The sequence below is a fragment of the Primulina eburnea genome, chromosome 1, assembly GCF_022965805.1.
Source record: "Primulina eburnea isolate SZY01 chromosome 1, ASM2296580v1, whole genome shotgun sequence".
NCBI lineage: Eukaryota > Viridiplantae > Streptophyta > Magnoliopsida > Lamiales > Gesneriaceae > Primulina > Primulina eburnea.
In genome coordinates this window covers 53,581,611-53,605,963 of record NC_133101.1, presented here as the reverse complement: position 1 = coordinate 53,605,963, position 24,353 = coordinate 53,581,611, and the positions used below count along the sequence as shown (strand labels likewise).

The window sequence follows — 24,353 nt, the reverse complement described above, 5'->3', positions numbered from 1 at the left end:
CAGGACATCAGGAGACCGGAGAGGGTACTTCTGGAGGGAGCCACTGTTGAGTTGAGGTTTTTATATGTTGTTCTCAGTATATATGTATATGTATCTATATACCGGGGCATGTTCCGAGAATATGAGTTATTTGTATGTGATTGGTTTTGATTATGTGTGGGCGTGTTTTATGATTTGAATTTAGATACTATTTTTAGTATTTAAATATCAGAAGAGATATTTTGGGCTCATTGTAAAGAAATTTTAAACCCGTTTTCCGCTGTGATTAATTAAACCCTAATCAGATTGCATTGTAATAACGATTAGGAGTTAAGGGCCCCACATAATACTTCAAACCGAGCTATAAAAATGCTGATATGGTAGGTATTGTTATATGCAAACTCCACAAATGGCGTATGATCATATCATACTGGTCCAAAATACATAGCACAAGCACGTTGCATAGCTTCAAGTGTCTGAATAGTCCTATCAGACTGATCATCAATCTCTGGATGATAGACAGTACTCAGACTCAATGTTATTCACAATTCTTTCTGAAAACATCTCCAGAACCTTGAGGTAAAGTGTAGGTCTTTATCACTTACTATACTTGTTGGCACACTATGATATTTAAAAATCTATTGGATGTATAGTCTTGCCATGCGATCGTAATTATATTCTCGATTATACAGAATGAAATGTACTGACTTAGTCAGTCGATCTAAAACTAACCAAATGACATCACAATTTTGGGAAGACAACGACAAGTGGGTGACAAAATTCATCGTCATATGCTACCACTTCCATTTTGGGATATGACAATTCTGAAGTTATCCTCCTGGTCGTCGATATTCAGCTTTCACTCAGTGCCAAATCAAACACTTGACTACAAACTGGTAAACACTTCTCTTCATACATTTCCACCAAAACATGGTCTTCATATACTTAAATATTTTCATGTTTCTAGGGTGGATACTCTACTTATTCTTATGGACATGAGATAAAATCTCGTCTATCAAATCAAAATCTTCTGGAACAACGGTTCTCCCTGACAGACGCAAGGTTTCATCTGTTTGAAACACAAATCCAGATGTGTTGTCTATGTTTGCAACACAATCCTTAAATGTTGTGCATGCTCTTTAAGACTACTAGATTGTGAAGAACCTTGTCTTAAAATACTAATACTTTAAATTTACGGAAAAATTTAAAATTTTCTTAAATAATTTATTAAAAGTATATGACTTTTAAAATAAAATAATAGTCATCACTCATACTAAAAGAAAATTAATATTAAAATTATGCTGTGTTGTGTTTGAGTGTGGTGTGTGTTGTGTGTTGTGTGTGATTTACGTGGGTTTGAATATGTATTAGGGTAGGTTTCATTTATAGGTTACTTAGGATATGTATTAGGTGTTGTAGTTTAATTATAACTCTAATCAAATTTACTAATTAAGCCTTTGCAATTTAAATTACTAATTTAACCTTCTAACTTTTGAAATTAAGGGTCCTACAAATTTTAAATTCTACCCTTAATTAATTACTACCTAGTTTAATTAGTTAAGTCATAAAATTAATTATTAAAATATTTATTTTGAGTGGACGTATTTAATATTTCTAAAATTTTGAATTTTGCTAATTAAAATGCTTAGCATTTCTATTCCACTCGATAAATTAAATTTAACCATAAATATGGTAAAATTTATGACTCTTTTAAAATACTATTTTCTTGACTTAAAATAAAATATAACTTAAATTTTTAACATCTTAATCGTCTCCAATCTCTTTTCCTGGTTCGACATCTAATATTCATCTGAAATATAAAACTCATTAAAACATCTTAAATAGAATAAAACTGCATAGTAAAATAAATATATGTACTTTTAAAATAATTTAACACATAGCAGACATTGCTTAAATTATTAATTAAATAAATTAATTAATTCAATAATGCATAGGGTTTACGTGTACTAGTTTTTTAGCACTACATAGAGCATACCAGTATGTCGTCAATAAAGACAACGATGAACTTGTCAAGATACTCTTGGATTATTCGGTTCATCATAACCTTAAAACTGCTGGATCATTCGTCAAACAAAACGGAATCATTAAAAGCTCGTAATGCTCATACCTTGTTCGAAAACAGTCTTATGGATATCACATTGATGAACTCAAAGCTGATGATATCTAGACCGTAAATTGATCTTTGAGTATACTGAATTCCGTTACAGTTTATCAAACAAGTCATCTATATGTGGTAATAGATATTTATTCTTGCTTGTTACTTTGGTCAACTGTCAATAATCTATGCAAAACCGCATAGACTCATCTTTCTTCTTAACGAACAACACTGGTGCTCTCCAAGAATACACGATGGTTCTAGTGTACCCATTGTCAAGAAGATCTTGTAATGTTGCTTCAAATATTTCGTCTTCAAAAGTGCCAACCAATAAGGCGCTTTGGAAACATATGAGGTTCTTGGTACCAATTCTATCTCAAATTCTACTTCCTTCTTCAAAGGAAATCAGGAACTTTATCAAAATTAAACATCAGGAAATTCGTCAACATCTGGGATGTTCTTCTCGTCGATTACATCCTTCGATATGTCTTCAAAATAAATGAGGTATTCATCCCCTCCTTTCGCTAAAGCCGGATGTGCCTTTACAACGTACACTATTAGCATTGGAGGTCGAGCTCTCTCATCGTAGAAGAACCAAATCTCGTCTCGTTTTGGACAAAATTGAACAAGACATAGCTAAAAATCTACAGTCGTTCTATACTTAGTCAATAAATCGATTCCCATAATACAATAAAAATCTTCCATGACCGATATCAACGAATTGGCATACACATATTTTCTTTCGACTCTAACAAGTAGTCTACAATTAGCCTCTTAGCTAAAACTTCTTGTCCCATAATTGTAGACACCGACATTAAAATATTTAAGGACACATAGGAGAGTTGATACTTCTTAAAAAACATTAATGCTATGGATGAATATGATGACCCAATGTCAATTAATACATAGGCATGAATACCACATAAACGAAAATTACTTGTAATGACTCTCTCGCTTTCCTCCTCAGTTTGATATTGGTTTAGGCCCTTGGACTCGTAGGCATTGCTAAGATAATTGTTATTTCCCTCTATGACAAAAACCTTGAGCAGGAAAATCTTTCTGGTGCAAAGTGTCTTCAGACTGTTTTCCACTAAAAGACCCTATCATAGAGTCTTTGACTCCATTCAGATCATCCAAGTTAGTACAATCCCTTTTCACGTGACCAAATCCACAACAATTGAAAGAAGCACTTGTCACCTTTCAGCATTTCTTTCATGTTAAATAAAATGATATGAAACACTAAAGGATTTGAAAAAGAAATATTTGAAAAGAAAAGAAAAATCTTTTTACGAATAGCATGCTACTATGAAGCAAAGAGACTCGTCAGATTCTATAACATTGCTCACATCGGAAGAGTTAGAAGAGATATGCCTAGAAAGCACAAACCAAAAAGAGTCAGAATTCAGGAAAGGTTTCGGCAAAGATCTGACTAGAAGCATATTGCAAAGCCAAATCAAAGTGACGAAGGACCACACAAAATACGTTTTCCTTTTGGACCAATAAAAAATAAAATATTTTTCGAAAAATTTAAAGTAGTCATGTGATTCAACCACTGCATCAGTGGGACAACTCAACAACTACCAAGAATGGTAGCCAAAAGAAAAGCGAGCCATTTTACAAGTAGCTGCTCAGGAGTCAGCAATAACTCGCAACAACTGGCAACAATAATGTGAAGTTATCAATCAAGTTTAAAGTTCGGATTTCAAATCAATCAAAGACCTCTATATATCAAGACATAAAAATTTGAAGGCCTTAAACATTTTCTTCAATTTTGTCTCAGATAAACTATATAAGATTTTCTTTCATTTTATGTGTATTATATTTCTAGCTATGATGAGTAACTAAACAAATTATCTCCTCCTCTATACGACGTTATTGATATAATAATATGCATGTCTGAATATAAGTACTAGGCACTTACCCATTTGTTATTTAATTTATTTACAAATTAAATATGTTATTATACGTCTTTAAGTAGGAAACGAAATAAATGTTGTGTTATACGTCATTGAAAGAATCTATGACAGGATCCACCGATTTCAACTTCGTGAACTTCGTGGTTAAGTAGTGAATAACAATTTGCAAAATCAAATAGATATAACTCGACGACATTTTGGTCGAAACGTAAAAATTTTAATTTAATATATGGAAGCAGATAGACTAAAAAAATAATTATTAAAAAGTAAGCAAAAATAAAATAAGAGGTAAATGAAATTCAGACAGAATTAAGTAAGTTAAATGTTTAAACAAAAAGGATCATTTTAAGAAACAGCATAAATCTTCTCATTTAATTGTCTGTAGTTAATATTAAACAAATACGTAAAACCATAAATAATTTATTCATTCGATAAAAATTGGCATAAAAACTTTAGTATTTTATTAAATTTTTCAGACACATATAACTACATTTCACATATTTTCACCATATCATCAAATTCTTAAACTTTTTGGTATAATTTCCACAAAAACTATGGTGAGACGGTCTAACTGATTAATTTTATGAACGGTCTAAATGATTAATTTTACGAGACAAATCTTCTATTTAGATCACACATGAAAAAATATTATTTTTTATAACGAGAATATTATTTTTAATTGTAAATATAGACATAGATGACCCATGAGATCGTCTCACAAAAAACTTATACTGTAATTTTTCCATATACATGTTTTTGTGTTCATAAAGAAATGATGGATCAAATTAGAGTCCATTACTCTAACTAAATGTTTGGCTTTCCAACAATAGATGAACAATAAAGTTTCTACAGATCCTGAGTTTTAAGCTACTTTATTTCTTCATAAATATCGCAATTTGATTTTAGTATTTTAGAAAAAAAAGGAACAAATGTTTATTCCAAAACCAAAGGAGATAAAATCTGATGAACTTTAAGTAGATGCATGTGATAACTTAAAAGATCAGATTTTGGACAATTTAGAAACTAATCAAAATCAAAATCATTTCAGGCAATACAAAGCGGATGTGAACCAAATGTTTTGGCAATATGACTCATACTCATTGTGCATACCACATCACTAAAGCATCAAAATAAAATTTAATGGGTCAAAATATATGCAAAATAATCCATTAATTGAACCAGAATTACCCTTTACCAGTCGAGGTCTTAGTTCACACTTCTAATCTAATACATAAAATACCAAATGTTTTCATTTCAAAACAGAAGACTCAGTATTTAGGAGGTGGGTGTTGTGTTGGTAGCAAACCGAAGCGTTTCTTCAGAAGAACCCTCTGTCTTGCGTATTTGTCATCAGGAGAGAAACGTGCTGCATCAAAGGGGGCAAAAAACAGAGCACAATCAAAAAGATTTCGACGTTTTCGACATAACAAAGACGAGCTGCATATAAACGGGAATGTGAAGTCCTGTCTTGTTTCGCCCCTTCTAATCTATATTCTCAGCTCAGCTTATGTTGACATGCTTCATGCAGTCAAGTATAATTGAGTATAATACAAATAGAACATATTTTACCAATAAGCATGAATGTCTCATTCAACAAAGTTAGAACACCAGCAGAATCATGTCGCCAAATACAAGAATTCAGGTCATAGTTTTTCATTACACTAAGATGACAGGAGGAAAAAAAAACTCAAAGCACTCCATTATTGAATGATTTCCCCCATCAAACAAGAATCAAAGCCTAAAATGGATTCAGCAGCATTACCAGGATGAGCAGATTGTGTAGCCAAACCTAAAGGCGACTCCTTCTGCACTAGAGATATAGTTGCACAAACAGTCCATCAGGCTCCAAACATGAATAAACTTTATCTTTTCACTAGTACAATAGATGAACAGAATCCCAACAGAACGAACACTGAATCGATTTGAAACAAACCTTTGTTGTGTAAACTTTGTCGCCGTTTTCATTGATGTAAAATTGGAGATACATCTTCACCAAACTTCGCCTGCAATAAGCAAATCAGTACCATTTTCTTTCCTTTAAAAAAAACAAAAAACCCTAAACCGTAAAAACTCAACCCACAAAGCTCGAGACTTTCGCAGTGCAATTCTAGTGTGATTTCGATAACTCGATTATCGAAGAAAACAAAGATTAAAACTTCAGAGGTCTCGTACCCGATTCCAAGCCACCACTTTTTACCAAGAACCCTGTTGCGAGATTTCTGACAAGCCAATTAGGTTTATGAACCAAAAATGGCGAGGGTAAAATAGTCTACGTCAACAGTCAAGTATTCGGGTCGTGGATCCCGGACTCATTTAAGTATGGATTTTGGCTATCGGATCAGGATTTTATATCAATCAAAAATCCAATTATTTTCGCCCACATCTTTTCGAGTTGGTAGATTAAGTAAGACGATGAAAACTTAATTTATCTTACGGACATCGTTCACAATAAAATTGTCGAACAATGATCTTAAAATTGTCGAACAAGCTGGTCTATTACACCGATCTAAAATGCCATCGAATGAGATATTGTCGTTGAAACACCTCAACTAAACTTATAAAAAATAAAAATAAATTATTATTAATAATATAAATTTTCCAAAAGTAATCAATCAACAATCATATCATAATTCAATGTTGCGTTCATCCTGACCCGTTTTGACCCAAACGGGTCACAAAATGGTAAACCAACCAATGGCTCGGGTTAAAAAAAATAACATTCCGTTGTCTTCACTCGCGAGGATAAAAAACCTCTGATCTGAACTCAGCTCAATGCGACTGGATTGAATACTATTGCTACCATGTCGTACGAGGATGATGATGACGAGGTCTTCGAGCACACCCTCCTCGTTGTCCGCGAAGTCTCCGTCTTCAAGATCCCTCCCCGACCCTCCAGCGGTGGCTACAAGTGCGGCGAGTGGCTGCAGTCCGATAAGATCTGGTCGGGTCGTCTCCGCGTCGTTTCCTGTAAAAATCGATGTGAGATCCGGCTTGAGGATCCGAATTCCGCTGAGTTATTCGCCGCCTGCTTCGTGAATCCGGGGCAGAGGGAGAAAGCGGTTGAATCGGTGCTGGATTCGTCCCGATATTTTGTTTTGATGATCGAGGATGGGGGTGGGAAGCATGCCTTCATAGGTTTAGGGTTTAATGAGAGGAACGAAGCGTTTGATTTCAATGTCGCGTTGTCGGATCATGAGAAATACGTGAAGAGGGAAGGGGATGAGCTTGGGAGCGGTGGTGGTAGTGGGGAAGGGGCTGAGGAGGGGAATATTGATATTCATCCCGCCGTTCACAGATTGAAGGTGAGTTTATTTTGCGGTATATTACTTACTGAAGCTTACTGTTGCGTGTTTATGATTATGAATTCTATCCTTTTATTTTCTTGCAAAATGGAAAGTTTAATTAGCTACGTCTTTAAGGGAAATACTGTGTATAGATATATATGATTATTGAATTCTTGAATTTGACATTTCTGAATAAGCTGATTGTGCGATGAAAACTTAGAACGCATTGATTGAAGGGGGGCTTAGAGAAATGTTCCTTGCATGTTTTAGCTTGTTATTGAATCAGCTGTCTACGAAATATATACGCCGGATTCTGCATTTTTACAAGCTTAACTTTTATGTCATGGCAGATTTTTTGCTAGTATCTCTTAGTTCCGGCAGTTGTGTGTGTTGGCTGGCTTCTACATTGTCGCATAGTTGTTAAATATAACTTTGTCTGCGTGTGTTTTTCTGAATGTTTCTCCTTAAATGTAAGGCCCGGATTTACACACTCAAAACACATGCAATAATTTATAGTAATTTAAGTCCTCTTTATTATACCGATAACCGATCGAACCGACCTATAGGCCTAAAAATTTAAAATGACCATAATCTATTTATCGGAAGAATCACCGTCAGTCTCTCAGTTAAATCAATGAATAGCAAATCAGTCTCACTAAGAACTAGCCAAAATATTTGAAAAGCAATAATCTACGAATCCTAAAAAAACTCAAAATGAAAGAACTCAAGTCTCCAAACTCTGCGAATCCTCTTCCACGTCATCCTCATCCTCAATGACCTCTTTTATATGTTCTACGTATTATCTGAAACCAAAATTATTCATTACATTCTTGCATCCAACCACTAATTTGATCTCAATGATAGTGACAAAAGTTTTCACAATAACAAATAATAAATACACATGCATATAAGATATAAGAATTCAAGAAAAACAAAATAACATAATCCGGATCAGAATATCTATCATGCAACACTTTGACTATAGGGAAACAAGATGTGACACATATGCTCCCCACATGCAGCACTTTGACCTGCAGGTACCAAGATGTGAATCACATGACAGACAGAACATAACAACATCCACAATTAAACCCCATCATGCAATACTTTGACTCACAGGAACCAAGAGGTGGCTCACATGCATCCTCACATGTAGCACTTTTGACCCGTAGAAACCAACAGGTGACTTGCATGACTTATATATCAACCAGAATATCACCAAAACATAACCGAATATAGAATTCCAACAGATAAGGATCAATAAAGCACCAATAACGACAATATGCATCCAAATTCATTATTGTTGAGCTTTTGTGAAATAATGTCGAAATATAAGTGTGCATAGTGGAGGTATTTAGCTTAATCGTGAATATTAAATCAGAACTCTTTGGCAAGATCGAAATCTATAAGCAAAGTTATCTCCATTAGATAATCAGCTCAGCTTCTACTAAAATAGTATTACGAATAATTAGTGTTTTTAAAAATTAAACTTTCAATAAGATATTTTATTATTATTATTATTATTATTATTATTATTATTATTGATCATCAAATTAAAACAAATACAAATTTTCACAGTGAATTTACCTATTCTTTCTTGGGACTACATAATTTCTAGAATTATTATGCTGAAAACTAATCACTAGCAATTTATTTACTAATCCACGTAGGAGTCATTCTACATATTTATCAAGACAAGTCGGTCATTCTACAATCTCCTATCATGTTATTTTTTTCCTGAAATTTCCATCTTTTTTTTTTGAATTCCATTACATTTGTATCGATCATTTTGTCTCCCTGTTCTCAATTGAAATGGACCAAATTGTGTGTTGTTTGGTCTTTAGGAAGGTGAAACAATTCGAATAAACGTGAAAAATAAGCCATCCGGTGGAACGGGCATGCTTTCTGCCGCAGGATTGTCTGGAGCAGTTACTGGAACTGGAAAATCTAAAACTCTTGTTCTTTCTCCCCCGCCCAGTGGAGCTGGGAAACTTAGGTCTCCTCTTCCTCCACCACCTAATGATCCTGTTGCTGCTGCTAGGATGGCATCTGCCAGTCACATGTCTTCTCTGAAGGGAAGCAAGGACAATGCGAGGGATTCAAATGATCCTCTATCAGATTTCTCTAATCTTGAGGTAATATTTTCAATGTTCTGGTTTATCGTGCGAATTGGCATGGTTTCTTTGTTACTTTTTTCTCTACAAGCAATTTTACAATGCCACAAGCACATAGTCCAAGCTAAATTTCCTCCCACCTACACCAGATTTGCACATACGATGTGTAATGAATTTGTGTGAGACTTTTTAAATGTTGATTTATCTGAATTATGAGTTTTTTGTTTTGTTTTTGTTGGTGCAATATTATCAAGATCTTGTTGTATCTGGTGCTTTTTATTTTTTAATGCTTAAACTAACTGAATCTGCGTCGTTATTTCACTCAGAAACATAGTCGGCCAAGACATTTCATGTCGTTATCGGTTATTATTGTCTTTTATGCAGAAAAGCCTCCCTTCCGCGGCTGATCCAGGGTCTACAAGAACATCTGCAACCGGCTGGGCAGCATTTTGACAAGTTTGGCATCATGACACAGCAACGTCTTTGTTACTGTTGTATTAAAGTACACACACGAGGAAATCTGAAGCAAAATGTCAAAAGTGGGGAAATAACACTTGCCCACTAACATATATACTTGATTGTTCAGATTTTATTTACCTGGAATGCTAAGAGTTTGCCTCGTCTTTCAATCCTATTTGCTACACTTTGTACTATTTAACATAATGCATTGAGTCGAGTCGACTCGCTCTGTGTATTTCGCTCAGCAAATCAGTGTAAAATTTGGTGCTAAATAAGACTTTTAAATGCCAACCAAACACTGTCTCCTACCAAACCACAAAATCATATATTTTAGTTTCCTGTTTTAAGATTCTACTAAAATCTGATCAATTTCAGTTGGTGGGTAGAGTGTGTTGCAGGTGATCGTTTTACTTGGAAAATCAACAATGTAAAGATCAAGTTTATTGGTGGCTACATTTCTCCTGCTCATGAAAACAACTGATGGTCACCTACTCATTAATTCATTAATATTAACAAAGTTCAGCAAATGGTAACAGCTACCACTACTCTACTAACATTTTTTGGACACATAAGTTTGTTCGTTGTAATTTATTTGATCAACGTAATTTACAGTTCACTGAGTTAGGTTGGAAGTTTAATCAGTGTACAATAAAGCGTACTCATCACGGGTTTCATTGTCCTAAAAAAATTAAATTTAACAAAATGAAATACCATGTCCATTCTGGAAAATTAAGGAATATGTCATGAGGGATGTCACAAAAAATGATTGGCTCAATTCTTTCAATGCATCTTCATAAATTACAAGGGTTCCACATATATAATATTAATAATTATTATATATAAATATATCATAATTAAGTTATTCAGTATCACAAAATTTCCAAAGGAATGTTTGGAAAATGATAGACAATCGTCACCGTTAAAAATAAAAATATCCCCTAATCCTATGTTGATTGAGACCAAAATGAGAGAGAGAGAGAGAGAGATTGACTTGCATTGTTTCGAAATAAGATCACTAATTGAATAAAATAATTGCAATTTAAAGTCACAAGGTTAGGGCCGGCCTGCAACCCACCAACCAAGTACATATATTGGAAAATTATCAATCAATTTATCTATTTAATGTGACGGGACGGACCTAACGAATTTCGATTGTTCTAACTCCGGTCTTATCATTTTAATGAAACGATAAATTGAAAATTCAACTCACTTATTTATATGACACATACCGATTATACACAAAACAACGTAGTTGAGATGGAACGTATGATTAATTGAAAAGATAAAAATTTATGTTAGACGATCTTATGGATCGTATTTATGATACAAATTTTTTATTTGGGTCATCTATGAAAAAATATTACTTTCTATTCTAACATCATTACTTTTTAGAGTGAGTCTCATGTGAGAACGTCTCACGGATCTTAATCTGTGAGACGGGTCAACCCTACTCATATTCACAATAAAAAGTAATACTCTTAGCATAAAAAGTAATACTTTTTTATGGATAACTCAAATAATAGATCTGCCTCACAAATACGATCCGTGAGACAGTCTCACACAAGTTTTTGTCTACTTTTTATTGTGAATATTGGTAAGGTTTACCCGTCTCACATATTAAAATCCGTGAAACAGGCTCACATAAGACCCACTCAATTGAAAAACACGTTAAATTTCGATATTAATATTTTAAATGAGTTCTAAATATTACTTCCTTATTCAGTTTCTTATACTTTCATTTAAATTCTTATAACATTCACAAAAAATTATAACTTCTCACGAAATTTTATTTGTAAATTTTTATAAAAATATAAACTCAAAATTAAATTAACCTAAGATTATATCATTCCCACGTTTAACTTTTTCATAAATTACAATAAATATTGTTTCAAAAAAAATAAATAATAATAATAATGATTATTTCCGGGACACTGCTTTGTTGATTCATTCAATGTAGATTGGTATCCGTTCATTCGTGGGTTTTCTTTTTCTTTTTTGAGTTTTAAAATTACAATAATATACGTGCAAGGTTATATTTAGCCGATCTTCGGATTTGGAGGTACGCCGATCTTTCTGCCTATTTGCTCTGCTTTTTTCCCCCAGAATTTGTTGTTCGTCGTACCTTTTTTTTTCTTTTGTTATCTGATTCTCCTGCAAATTGTCTTATGGAACACGAATCATGTATCCTCGATTTTGTTGGCGGCTATCTGATGAATTTCGGACAGTGTGGATTTTAATCCGTTGACTTTACGTGGGTTTTCAGCAGGGTTGCCGAAGACTGCTAATTTTCGAGTTCGAGGTGTTGATAGGACCCCCCCTGTAGTTTATATCTTGTGTTAATACTTTCTTGTTTTAGTTTCTTCTCTGTTCTGAAATAATGAGCCGGGATTCTACGCAGTCTATGTTAGTAATTGCCGCATGCACGATCTGCGTGCATAATTGTCTCTGAAGGAAACTATCACAAATTAAAGAGTGATAACTTTCAGTAGAACACCACGATATCCAATATCTGCGAATTATTTTTAATTGAGATATTACAATTATGCATTTGTTGTGTGTCTGTTTCGAAATCGCAATTTGAAGGGCTCTATGCAAAAATTGTAAAATGGGTGCTGACCATGTTACGCTCATATTCACCTTATGATTTTATTATGCTATTCTGTGTCTATTATATTATCGTTAGATGTACAGGTTCATACATATCCAAAAATATGTGCTATATATGGTGTGTCTCCCTATGTATGATAGACCAATTTGATCCCTAGGATGCATAAACTCACAAGTCGATCATTAAAAAAATTCTTATCATAGGGCATATAGTATCTAGGGAGTATTCTTTGGATATAGTATGGACACAAATAAAATGGTTTCATAATTGCCAAACATTCATACCTTTTAAGATAGTAATAGATCTTAAATCTAAGATTCTAAATGGTATTTTGAATAGGTAAGGTTTTGAATTTTTTTCGTATCAGGCATTAGTGTGTAACTAGGGTATATTTTGAATAATAACCTTCTCTCACATGTATATCTAAAAAAGAAATTCGTTTGTTAAAATAACATAATGCAACGGTTTGTATTACATGTTTTTTTTAGCAAAAGGAGGTTATTTTTCTAAATAAATATGGCGGGAAGATTAGAAATTTAAAAGTCCCGTGTAATTATCGTGGTTACAAATTTTGTTTTTGGAAAATAACCCCCCTCGAGTGTATTTGAGTGTCAAATATACTTAATTACACTTAATTTTCAAAAAACAATCTTTAACCAAGGTTATTTTGCTTAAATATTCCGTTTTATCATATATGTAGAGATAGTACAACTATTTTTTTGTCAGAACTAGGTTTCTGCATTTCTAGCATGGTGTCATAATATTTGTTATTGTTCTGTATGGACTACGTATCACACATCATAGCGCTGTAATTGGGGTTTGGTCGTTGGTAGGTTTTGCGTTTGGTGGGTGAGCATGGTGGATTTTTAGTATGGGAAACTTGGCCGAAGAACTGTCAACTGTGTTTAAATCACCTATTAAGCTGAGGTAGGAAATAAATGGATTCAGCGAAGAGTTGGTTCCAGAAGTTTCAACCAAGAGATCGCTCAAAGTCATCCATTAAAAAGGAGTCAATGGGTAGTGCAAGAGAAGATCCAGCACCCCTTTCGGCTGAGGAAGCCTCAAATCTCACGAAACAGAGGGTTGCTGCGGCGAAGCAATATATTGAAAACCATTATAAGGAGCAGCAGAAAAATCTTCAGGAAAGAAGAGAGCGGTAAGATATCATTACTGTATTATTTATTTTATTGTAACATCATGCATCTTATTGGTTCCCTTTACTGGTTGCTGTTGTTAACTTCTGCAGTAACATCATGACTATTAAATTTATTTACAGTTATGGCATCTAAAATACATGAAGGTAGCATTATCTTGAAGTGCAATTGTGAAATCAGGACACATTTGTTGACGGCCCGTTATTATACATTTCTTCATTTGATTTAGGTTGATTATTGTCTTGAATGGTCACACGTGATTAAAAGTTGTCCTTTGCTTTATGTTTGGCTTTCCTTTTGTTTAAATTCCATGCAATGGCTCAAACTTAATTATAAAATACTACTATTAAAGTTGTTACTTGAATGGCATAGCAGTGGGCTTGTAAAAAATTATAATCTATTGTTTCGAATTTCAAGCACATATCTGAATAACAATCTGGAAAAATCAAGATAAATCGAGGATAAATAAAAAGTTAAGCAAAAAAAAAACTCTGGAAAAGCAAACCGCAAATAGCAGCGAGATGATATTTTTTGGTTTTAATATACAAAAACATGCCTATAGCAGTTGAAAATTGTGCATGCTTAGGTCATGGAGCAAATGATGCTAGTACTTTACCATCATGGAGGGCCACAATGTAACAGTATATTTACATGTCTTGCCTCTAATTTTGGGACAAAATAACTGATTTATGATTAAGGTTGTATTTTATAATGCAAAGCTGTCTGCCTTGATATTTTTCACCATGAATTAGAAGAATTCATTTTGGACTTTATATGTGACATGATGAGTTTTGTGGTTATATTTTTTTCCTATTATTTGCTGGTAGATAGTTCCACTTTTCTGTTTCTGGATTCAAGTTGTTTCCTTTATTTTGTGTGTATCAGGCGTAATTTACTTGAAAAGAAGTTAGCTGATGCTGATGTATCTGAGGAAGATCAAAATAACCAGCTTAAGTTTTTAGAGAAGAAGGAAACTGTATATATGCGCCTTCAGAGGCACAAAATGGGTGCTGATGACTTTGAATTACTGACAATGATTGGAAAAGGAGCTTTTGGGGAGGTAAAGATTTATAATAAAATAGTTTTATCATAGCTATCTTAATTTGCTTTAATTGATTGCTTCACTGTTTATGATTAGTTTATATGGTATGGAAGCTAAATTGGGGTGTTGATATGATCCCAATCACCCATCTAAGCCATGATCCATGTAAACTTATTTGATGAATCAGATGTTTTGGGGGCTCTACAAAGTGAATCCAATTAGTTACATTACTCGATTTTTTATACAGGTTAGAGTCTGTAGGGAAAAGACTACAGGGCATGTATATGCGATGAAAAAGCTTAAGAAATCAGAAATGCTTCGTAGAGGCCAGGTACTTGCTTGTGGTTTTATAATGATGGTTTTGTTGCAATGTTTACTGTATCACTGGTTCTCAGATAGTGTATATTTTAGGTTGAACATGTGAAAGCTGAAAGGAATCTGCTTGCTGAGGTGGACAGTAATTGCATTGTTAAGCTATATTGCTCTTTTCAAGATGAAGAATATTTGTATCTTATCATGGAGTATTTACCTGGTGGAGATATGATGACTTTACTGATGAGGAAAGATACCTTGACTGAAGACGAGGCCAGATTTTACGTAGCAGAGACAGTTTTAGCCATTGAATCTATCCACAAACATAATTATATACATAGGTTGTATATGTTTGATTTAAATTATAGTTTTTCTGGAGCATTAAGTTTTTCTCACAGTTCTTGTTGATCTACTCCAGTTCTTGTGACTTTTTTAAAACATCTGATTTGTTACAGAGATATCAAGCCAGATAACTTGCTGCTTGATAGATATGGTCATTTAAGATTATCAGATTTTGGACTCTGCAAGCCTTTAGACTGTAGTACTCTTCAAGAAGACTTTTCAGTTGGAGACAGCTTTGGTGGAACTTCAAGAAGTGATGAACGTGTTGCAGCTCGAAAACGCACACAACAAGAGCAATTACAACATTGGCAGAAAAATAGGAGAATGCTTGTAAGATTCATTTTGAAAAAAGGCAATCGTAGGTTTTCTTTGTTCTTCAACTATATTTCAATGTTGCTGGATAGTAGCATATTTTCTTTGAATAGCATGTGCTCTATGGACCATCCGGCATGTTGAACTTTTTAGTTTTCATTGTGTTTTTCTCTTGATTATTGACTAGTTGGAGGCTGGAGCCATGTTTTTTTTTAATCATATCATTTACCATCTTTCAGGCTTATTCCACTGTGGGTACACCTGATTATATTGCTCCAGAAGTTCTTTTAAAGAAGGGTTATGGACTGGAATGTGATTGGTTAGCTCTCTTCTGCTAGCAGTAGCAAGATCTTATTCATTTTTCTTGTTTTTCCCCTTTTAGAGAATAACGATATTTTAAATCTGCATGTTGGTAAGTAAAATGATTTTGTTTGCTTGGGCGAGTTTGCTCTAGAACTTTTAAAAACTAATATAGTAGGAAGTTCTATACTCCTGCTTGTAGGAAGTTCTATACTCCTGCTTTTGCTGTTTTTTGTTGTGTTTTCAGAAAATAATTTTCCGAGCTTGCTCCTTTCCCTTGGTGCAACCACCATTCTCTTTTATTTCTTTTTTAATCTTTGTTAGATATCAGAACAGGGCCCTTCCTCTCTAGCTTTTTAGGCGAGAGAGTGAGAAGTTGATTTCAAGCCATCAGTTGTTGGGAAATGAGGTTTTTCCTCACTGTGCAGGTGGTCCCTTGGTGCTATCATGTTTGAAATGCTTGTGGGCTATCCACCCTTCTATTCTGACGACCCTATGACAACTTGTCGAAAGGTAGATTCTGGTTTCTTCTTTTAATTTGTCAAACATGAGAGAATGTCCTCCCAACTATTTGGGGTGTTGCATGAAAACTTGGCTACTCATTTGTTTTTTCCAGAACATCTGGATTAGTAAATTTTGCTATATATACTCTGATAATTTCGTGTTCACTTGATGTTTATATTTTTCTCTGGTAATTGGTGCTCCTGTTTTGTTGCATTATTATGGCAAACAGGCAACCCAATGCTACCTTGAATCGATAATTTTTCATTCATATCCAATTTCTCTCTCATGAAATTTGATCAAAGTTACTTGTTATTCTTACATGTTTGCCTTCTTGGGTTGCATTGTGATATCTGATTGTTACTTCATTTATTATTATCATTATTAGCACGTGTGTGGTTAATGTGATTTCTTGCTTGTATGTGCAGATAGTAAATTGGAGAACACATTTAAAATTTCCTGAGGAAGCTAAACTTTCTTCAGAAGCAAAAGACCTGATAAGTAAACTACTTTGCAATGTCAACCAAAGACTTGGTTCAAATGGTGCGGGTGAAATCAAGGTGCTGTGCTGCGTGTTCTATACCATGTTTTCTGATCACTGGATTGATTCCATGGAATATTATGATAATTGTGTGCGCATTTAGGTCCATCCTTGGTTTATGGGCATTAACTGGGACAAGATATATAATATGGAAGCTGCATTCCTTCCTGAAGTCAATGATGAGTTGGACACCCAAAATTTTGAGAAGTTTGACGAGGTATTGATTTCTTTTCGCTCTAGCATTTTTGAAACATGGATATTTTTGTGAAATATATATCTAGTTGATCTCAACTTTTTGGGAGCTGCAGTCTGAGAACCAATATCAAGCATCGTCAAAATCTGGTCCCTGGAAAAAGGTACTTGTGATGGGGAGTTCATAACATCATAAAAACACATTATAGTGCTTCTAAATATTGACTGGAAGATTTTTTTCTTTTGCCTACTGAGAGACTTGTAACTACTGTCATTTTTGTTGGAATGGTCTTAGAGCCTGTCAGATCTGAATAAGAATGTATATTAGATATATAATTCAGATGTTGAATTTTCTCAAAACAAGGTTTGCTCCAGATGTGATGCTGAAGAGTGAAAGTCACTGAAATTTGTTGAGTTTGTTCTTTTTATTGCGGAAAATCTGTTGTTTTATTTTAGAAGTCCGGATACTTGACTGAGGTAAAGTTTTGTATTCTTTACTGTACCTCAGAGTAGAGCAAAAAATTTGGTGGTCAAAATGCACATAATAATTGGTAAGAAATAAACCAGGCTTTCTTTGAGATGTGATGTGTTCCTTCATTTATGGAAGTTTAAGGCAGTCGGAAGTTTAGGCTTACAATGATTATTCCTCAAAGTATCGGTTTGTTTCTTATCCTTGACGTTGATTTTGAGTTTCCAGTTTTAATTCCACTTCACAAATGTAAGGCTGGTTTCAAGTAAGTTAAACCTGAGTGGATATGGAAGTCAAACTGGCACACCGCTTTAACAACTTTTGTTTTTTTGACTTTTTTGGTATTTATTTTTTTGCTTGAAACATGTTCAGCGTATTTGCAGCCTGCATAATTGCTGGCAAATTCCATGGTTATTTCTTCACATGCCTGCTTCTGATACTCTTCTCCAAATTTTTAAATATGGGCTTTGTTTATTATCTGACTTGGCTTTATTACAGTCTTGAACACATTTTGAGATGGGCCTGAGGCTTATTTTCTTTTTCAACTTCCAGATGCTTTCTTCCAAAGACATCAATTTTGTCGGCTACACTTACAAGAACTTTGAAATAGTGAATGACTATCAAACGCCTGGAATGGGTCTCTCTCTCTCTCTAATATAGTGTTTGGATGTCATTTTTTTCGAAGGGCTCTAATGGAGCTTATCATATTTTTGTTGTACCTTCAATTGTTTACTCATTCTGTATAAATCTTAGCATGAATTATGATGGATCTTGTTGGTTTTGTGTTTTTTCCCAGCGGAACTAAAGAAAAAAAATACCAAGTCAAAGAGGCCAACAATCATGTCACTATTTGGTATGCATGTGTTTTTATCTACTTATTTTTTGCACATTCAATATCTATGCATCCAAATATGGTAGTACATTTGTAGAAATAAACTTTTCTGTGATTGTCAAGCTTGACATATTATTATCTCATTTCTGTTCATCTTTACAACAGAGGAAGAGTCAGAATCATAAGAGGCAGAAAAATCATCAAGTCCCAAGAAGCTTTGCAGATCTATTTCCTCGCAACATGATGTCTTTGAGAAATGAAGTGATAAGGCTGAGTATATTTAGCTGATCTTATTGTGGTGATCGACTTCCACAATTATGCTACTGTGTTTTGATAGTTTATGAGTAGCGGTTCGTTCATCAACAAATTGGAACAAATGGAGCCTGAGGCAACGTTTGGCTCGTATATGAAAAAGTACCTTTAATTTTCTTGTTTTCTTAATGGTAGTCCCATCCAGTCTTTTATCTTCTTAGCCATGACTTAGTAGTGAGAATCACATATTTACTTGTAAGTAGTTCTTGTTTTTTAATCTAGTTCTCAAACAGCAGTGTAATGTACTAAAAACAGAACATAGATGGAATTTTATACAAGTCGGTTGGTATATCACCTATGGATATCTTACTGAATCTTTTAGACAAATTTCCGTTTCCTCTCTGACGTAAATGTATGTTAGTAACTGGTAACGTGGCACTTGCATTATGTATGCATACACATTAATAAATGAACAAATAACTTTATTTATTATAGATTATACATTTTTCATTTGTTCTCTTGTAACTTAATGGTATTTTTGGCGACATATACACAGCATGTACATTGAATTGTATTTCTGATAAGTGATGACACATATTTAGCACACAGTAATAATTAATCTAAAGATTTTTTGCTCAACCGTATAGTATATAAAATGACTGATACTTGCCAACATTTTTTATATATACTGATAGTTGCAACATATTTAGTGCTGTGTTGACATAATCGATTGCACGTTTAAAGAAAAAAAACCCATCGCTATTGTAATTGGAAAAGAAAATATTGATAGCTTATATGTTAGTTACTTTGTGTTATTTATGATCAAAAAACATTTGCATGATTAAATAGTTAAAAATCACTATTAAAGTGACGTGTTCTTGGCAATTAGCTATTTACCTCCATATATCCGTCTGTACTATGCCGGCCAAGCTATGGGAATATCTTAACTTGCTAGCTCAAATTCTGCTCATCGGGGACAATTCTTGCTCATTTTTATATTATTTTCACACTTCAAATACTTTCCTGCACGTCCATTTGCATCCTCCCCCAGCATTTTTCTCTTCTTTGCTTTTTTCTGATGCTTGGAGGAGGCTCTCATCAGGAGCAGATGAACTCCCCCAGTAATGCCATGTCTGGGATCGATTCTGATAACGTTTCGGAGAGAAACAAATTGTCTCAATGGGTGGAGCATGTCACTAAGCAGCTTATCGAAGACTTGACTGAATATGAAAACGAAACCATCAACTTCCAGGTGGAGGATGGTGCGGGTGTGGCTTCAGTGCTGTTTGATGAGCTACAGCCAAAAAAAGGCACAAAAAAAGATTCTGATGAGAGCCTGGGATTCGTGCCACACCATTCTCATCAATGGTGCACTGATCATCAGATTGAGGAAGATAAAAACGGTTTGGGTTTTGAGAGCGTTAAAGGGCTTATGATCAATGCTAGATCAGCCGATGAATCGGGGTTAAAGTTACTTGGTCTTTTGTTGGAATGTGCTGCTGCTATATCTCTGGATAATCTTGGTGAAGCCCACAGAATGTTGCTTGAACTTAAGCAAACTGCTTCCCCTTATAGTTCTTCCTGTGCAGAAAGAGTTGTTGCCTATTTCGCAATGGCAATGTCTAGCAGGGTGATCAACTCTTGGCTGGGGGTATCCTCACCTCTGATCAATTGCAATTCTCTGCATGATGCCTTCCAAGCGTACAACCATATTTCCCCATTTGTAAAGTTTGCTCATTTTACTTCGAACCAGGCAATCTTGGAGGCATTGCATCACCACGACAAGGTTCATATTATTGATCTTGATATTATGCAAGGCTTGCAATGGCCGGCCTTGTTTCATATTCTGGCTACTCGGGCTGAGGGCCCACCTCACGTGCGTATGACCGGTCTGGGGAGCTCGATGGAGCTACTGGTTGAGACTGGAAATCAGCTCTCCAATTTCGCCAGGCGCCTCAGAATGTACTTTGAGTTCCATCCAGTAGACAAGAAGTGTGGAGACATAGCAGATATCTCTCAGCTTCATATGAGAAGAGGTGAAGCATTAGCAGTGCACTGGCTGCAGCACTCTTTATACGACACAACCGGGCCCGACTGGAAGACACTGAGACTCCTCCAGGGGCTCAGCCCCCGAGTGATCACATTAGTGGAGCAAGAGATTGCATTCGAGGGCTCATTTTTAGACAGGTTTGTTAGCTCTCTCCACTATTACTCAACCATTTTCGACTCTTTGGGAAATTTCTTGGCCCAAGACAATCCAGCCCGACATAAAGTGGAGCACAGCCTCTTATATGGGGAGATCAACAACGTGCTGGCAATAGGGGGCCCAGCCAGAACTGGGGAGAACAAGTTCAGGCACTGGAGGAGCGAACTTTCGACAAATGGATTCGTCCCGATACCAATAAGCAAAAATTCATTGGCTCAAGCACAGCTGATACTGAACATGTTTCCGCCTGCACATGGCTATAGCCTTGAGCAGAGAGATGGAACATTAAGGCTAGGATGGAAGGGAACTAGCCTATACACTGCTTCTGCTTGGACTTCAATACATCCTTTAACATAGATAGATTCATTTCTTTGTTACAGTTTTATGTTAACTGGTAGCAAAGAACGTGGGTCACGAATTTGAGTGCATTATGAATATTGATCGCAAATTTACAAATCAGCTCAGATACATAGATTTTCACATATTATTCAATAACAAATATTATTCACAGTTTATCTATCATTTCAAACAACAACGATTAATTTATCCAAATTTTTTCTTGTTTGATTTTTGAATCGTTCAATATCTTTTTTATTTTTTAAAAGAAATTTCCCACTTGTTTGTTCGATTAAATTTAGCAATTTCATCATCATATCTTATTTTCATTCTTTTTTTTTATCATCAGATCTGATGTTGATTAATCTCTTTGATATTTGTCTTGTTTTTTCTTATGACCTTATGTTGTTTATTTGAGTCGTTGACACTTCGAGTCTTACTACATTTTATTTCCTCTTGGTTTTTTGAAGTCTTGCTTGGTTTTTCAATATCTTTCACCACCATTGACAAAACATCATTGTTCTTAGTGACTAATTTGTCTAATTTGAAATGAAACTTTTGATGTTTCTTGTTTGATTCTCTTTAGTTTACACATATATATTCCCTGCAAATGAACTAAATTCATACTTAAATAAGTTTTCAACTATCTCATTTGGGCTCATATATTGCCTTATATTTTAGGTTATACATCACTTTAAAATCAAATTATGATAATTTCAATTTTCCTTCAAAGATGTTGGATAATTATGTTTTAAAATAATAATATTCAATGAATAAATAACAAATTGACTATTTAAAATAAGATGATAAAAGTTCATCTTATCTTGTTTAAATACAAATAATAAAAGGTGAGAAAGATGAACACATATCTATATAGCAAATTTAAAATATAAATTATTTTTTTACTTTGGTTTCTATTTTTAAGAAATGACATCTACTTCGACGTCGTCATAATCTAATTATTCGTGGGTACAAAATTTGATTTACTATCATATTTTAAAATGAAATGAAAGGAAAAAAATGAAGAAATGAAGAGAATTAAGAATCAAGAAATAACTACATATTTTTATTTTGAAATACATAATATTTCTTAACATTTTCATCGAATCAATTATATTAAAAAATCTATCCATTGACAAATCAAAATTATAATTGTTTAATAATAATAAAAGATAAACATTATATATACATTACAAATAAAAACTCAGATTTGAAGTCTGAAAAATTAAAATTTAAAATAGAGAAACCATAAAAATCATATGTAAATAAATAATATCAACTTAACACAGTGATAGTTGAAAATATGTTAAACAATTTCACATATCCAATTTGGGGAAATAAAATAATTTGAACACATGTTATATAAAAATTTAATTACTCGAAAAAAATGAAGAAACAATACAATATCGTGTTAAAGAATATGTCTTGATTGACAAAAAAACTTATTCAAATTACCATAAATCATCATATGAAATTATTATAAAATAGAAAAAAATGTGATCAAATACATTTACATTATAAGAATAATTAGAAGAAGAACGTGCATTGTAGTTGCATAAAAAAACCAAGCAATTTTTTGTCGATAAAATATCACATATCTGAATGAAATTAAAATATGATTTTAAAAAAACTTACAGTTAATTAAGTGTATTAATTGTTTAACAAAAAAGTGTATTAATTAAAAATGTTTTCAAAATGAAGTAAAATCATTATAATTATAGAATTACAGAAATTGAAAATTTTGTGCTAAATAATTTACATTGAATATGTTTCAATTTAAATGATATTATATTTCAGTTGACTCGAATCTAAAAGACGGTATTAGAGATTGAATTCCTAAACATTTTAACAAATACACAAATTAAAATAACAAGAAGACATATATATTAGGGATAAGTTTATTGTTTATATCAAAATCTAATGCATGTATATGCAAGTTCCTTATTCAATTTTTGTACGGAAAAATTAAATCTATTATTATTAACATAAAAACCTATATACTCTACAAATAAAAAGCATACGGATAAAATTGAAGAATACACATTAAATATACATAAATCAATCGAAACAATACACATTAGATTAACACTAACATGATTTTGTCCATTTTGATTGTTTTGTGAAATCGAAGTACATCAACTCATTTGAGTTAAAAAAGGTCAAGACATTCACATGAGAATGAAAATAATGAACATTGTCTACAAAAATTTATTTAAGTTAAAATTATAAATTGAAACTATACATTATTTAATCTGATTGGTTTTTTTTTTTTTTTTTTTTTTTTTATCATAACCGAAGTCGAAAAGCTTCCAACTCTCCAGTTTGAAACTATACATTATTTGAATCTGGTGCCTAAGGTTATAGACATAAGGAAGACTTTGATTTTTTCAATACGTACTCACCAGTTTCAAGAATATCTTTCATTTGTGTACTTATTGCAATTGTAGCTTTGCATAACATTGAAATACACTAAATGGATGTCAAAATCCACATTTTTGAATGGTGAACTTGAAGATGAGATATATATGGAATAACCCGAAGTTTATATTGTTCGGGGTCAAGAAAGGAAAGTTTGCCGACTCATAATGTAATGCCCGAGATTTTATTACCGTAATTTGAGATTAATCTGAAATGATTTATAGATTAATCGAGACGATTATAGACAGAACGAATCAGACCGGGAAAGTCAAGAAAATAATTGACAAAAGGTGCCAAGCCCTGTCCTCGCGCACATGCGCGATATGTATAGGCGCACATGCGCGGAGGAGGCAGAACACTTGGCGCATATGCGCGGCGTATGGGCGTGCATATGCGCGAGGTGTCCAGTAGCCAAAGTTAAGTCCAGAACCATGCGCGCACATGCGCGACTTCACGGCGCGCACATGCGCGAGACATGCAGAAGAGAAAATCGACACTTGGCTTTTGCATGTACGTTGGTATATATATATATATATATATATATATATATATATATATATATATATATATATATAAACATGCGAAACTTCTTCAGAAAAGAAGAAAACGAAGCCGAGGAAGGAAAATAGCTTTTGATTTCAAAATTCGATTTTACGATCAATCCGTCC

The 24,353-nt window shown here is 33.8% G+C and overlaps 4 protein-coding genes across 6 annotated transcripts; 3 read left to right on the top strand and 1 right to left on the bottom strand.

Annotated features, from left to right (window-relative positions):
• Positions 1–5,164: 5,164 nt before the first annotated feature.
• LOC140812519 (H/ACA ribonucleoprotein complex subunit 3-like protein) lies at positions 5,165–6,312 on the bottom strand. Of its 2 annotated transcripts, none has more exons than XM_073170808.1 (4): positions 6,184–6,312; positions 5,945–6,014; positions 5,774–5,816; positions 5,165–5,377 (listed from the first exon to the last, which is right to left on the bottom strand). In XM_073170808.1, exons 2-4 carry the CDS (start codon positions 5,996–5,998, stop codon positions 5,280–5,282), a joined length of 195 nt encoding a protein of 64 aa, XP_073026909.1. In that variant the 5' UTR covers positions 5,999–6,014; positions 6,184–6,312; the 3' UTR covers positions 5,165–5,279. The 2 variants fall into 2 exon arrangements, with proteins under 2 accessions (XP_073026909.1, XP_073026916.1); XM_073170815.1 differs by having other exon boundaries at positions 6,092–6,219.
• A 413-nt stretch (positions 6,313–6,725) lies between these two features.
• Positions 6,726–10,038, top strand: LOC140831170 (uncharacterized protein At1g03900-like). Its single transcript, XM_073194972.1, has 3 exons — positions 6,726–7,313; positions 9,140–9,430; positions 9,794–10,038. The coding sequence occupies exons 1-3, from the start codon at positions 6,813–6,815 to the stop codon at positions 9,860–9,862; spliced, it is 861 nt and encodes a 286-aa protein (XP_073051073.1). The 5' UTR covers positions 6,726–6,812; the 3' UTR covers positions 9,863–10,038.
• Positions 10,039–11,792: 1,754 nt separating this feature from the next.
• LOC140831149 (uncharacterized) lies at positions 11,793–19,079 on the top strand. 2 transcript variants are annotated; one of them, XM_073194949.1, is made up of 15 exons: positions 11,850–11,927; positions 12,132–12,167; positions 13,310–13,632; positions 14,516–14,690; positions 14,920–15,003; positions 15,084–15,325; positions 15,440–15,656; positions 15,878–15,957; positions 16,367–16,451; positions 16,868–16,999; positions 17,084–17,197; positions 17,289–17,336; positions 18,194–18,278; positions 18,438–18,494; positions 18,639–19,079. In XM_073194949.1, the coding sequence occupies exons 3-15, from the start codon at positions 13,415–13,417 to the stop codon at positions 18,656–18,658; spliced, it is 1,557 nt and encodes a 518-aa protein (XP_073051050.1). In that variant the 5' UTR covers positions 11,850–11,927; positions 12,132–12,167; positions 13,310–13,414; the 3' UTR covers positions 18,659–19,079. The 2 variants fall into 2 exon arrangements, with proteins under 2 accessions (XP_073051040.1, XP_073051050.1); XM_073194939.1 differs by lacking the exon at positions 12,132–12,167 and having other exon boundaries at positions 11,793–11,927.
• A 108-nt stretch (positions 19,080–19,187) lies between these two features.
• On the top strand, positions 19,188–21,352 carry LOC140831162 (scarecrow-like protein 23). The gene has a single exon (XM_073194961.1). It carries the CDS (start codon positions 19,804–19,806, stop codon positions 21,286–21,288), a length of 1,485 nt encoding a protein of 494 aa, XP_073051062.1. The 5' UTR covers positions 19,188–19,803; the 3' UTR covers positions 21,289–21,352.
• Positions 21,353–24,353: the final 3,001 nt, after the last annotated feature.

Bases quoted from the DNA above. Each gene is read 5' to 3' on its own strand.
- LOC140812519 (XM_073170808.1), bottom strand. From the start codon at position 5,998: ATGTATCTCCAATTTTACATCAATGAAAACGGCGACAAAGTTTACACA. The intron at 5,817-5,944 runs GTTTGTTTCAAA...TCTCTAGTGCAG, and splicing joins ACAAAGTTTACACAACAAAG to AAGGAGTCGCCTTTAGGTTT. The intron at 5,378-5,773 runs GTAATGCTGCTG...CCTTTGATGCAG, and splicing joins TACACAATCTGCTCATCCTG to CACGTTTCTCTCCTGATGAC.
- LOC140831170 (XM_073194972.1), top strand. From the start codon at position 6,813: ATGTCGTACGAGGATGATGATGACGAGGTCTTCGAGCACACCCTCCTC. The intron at 7,314-9,139 runs GTGAGTTTATTT...TTTGGTCTTTAG, and splicing joins CCGCCGTTCACAGATTGAAG to GAAGGTGAAACAATTCGAAT. The intron at 9,431-9,793 runs GTAATATTTTCA...TCTTTTATGCAG, and splicing joins CAGATTTCTCTAATCTTGAG to AAAAGCCTCCCTTCCGCGGC.
- LOC140831149 (XM_073194939.1), top strand. From the start codon at position 13,415: ATGGATTCAGCGAAGAGTTGGTTCCAGAAGTTTCAACCAAGAGATCGC. The intron at 13,633-14,515 runs GTAAGATATCAT...TGTGTGTATCAG, and splicing joins CTTCAGGAAAGAAGAGAGCG to GCGTAATTTACTTGAAAAGA. The intron at 18,279-18,437 runs GTCTCTCTCTCT...GTTTTTTCCCAG, and splicing joins CTATCAAACGCCTGGAATGG to CGGAACTAAAGAAAAAAAAT.
- LOC140831162 (XM_073194961.1), top strand. From the start codon at position 19,804: ATGCTTGGAGGAGGCTCTCATCAGGAGCAGATGAACTCCCCCAGTAAT.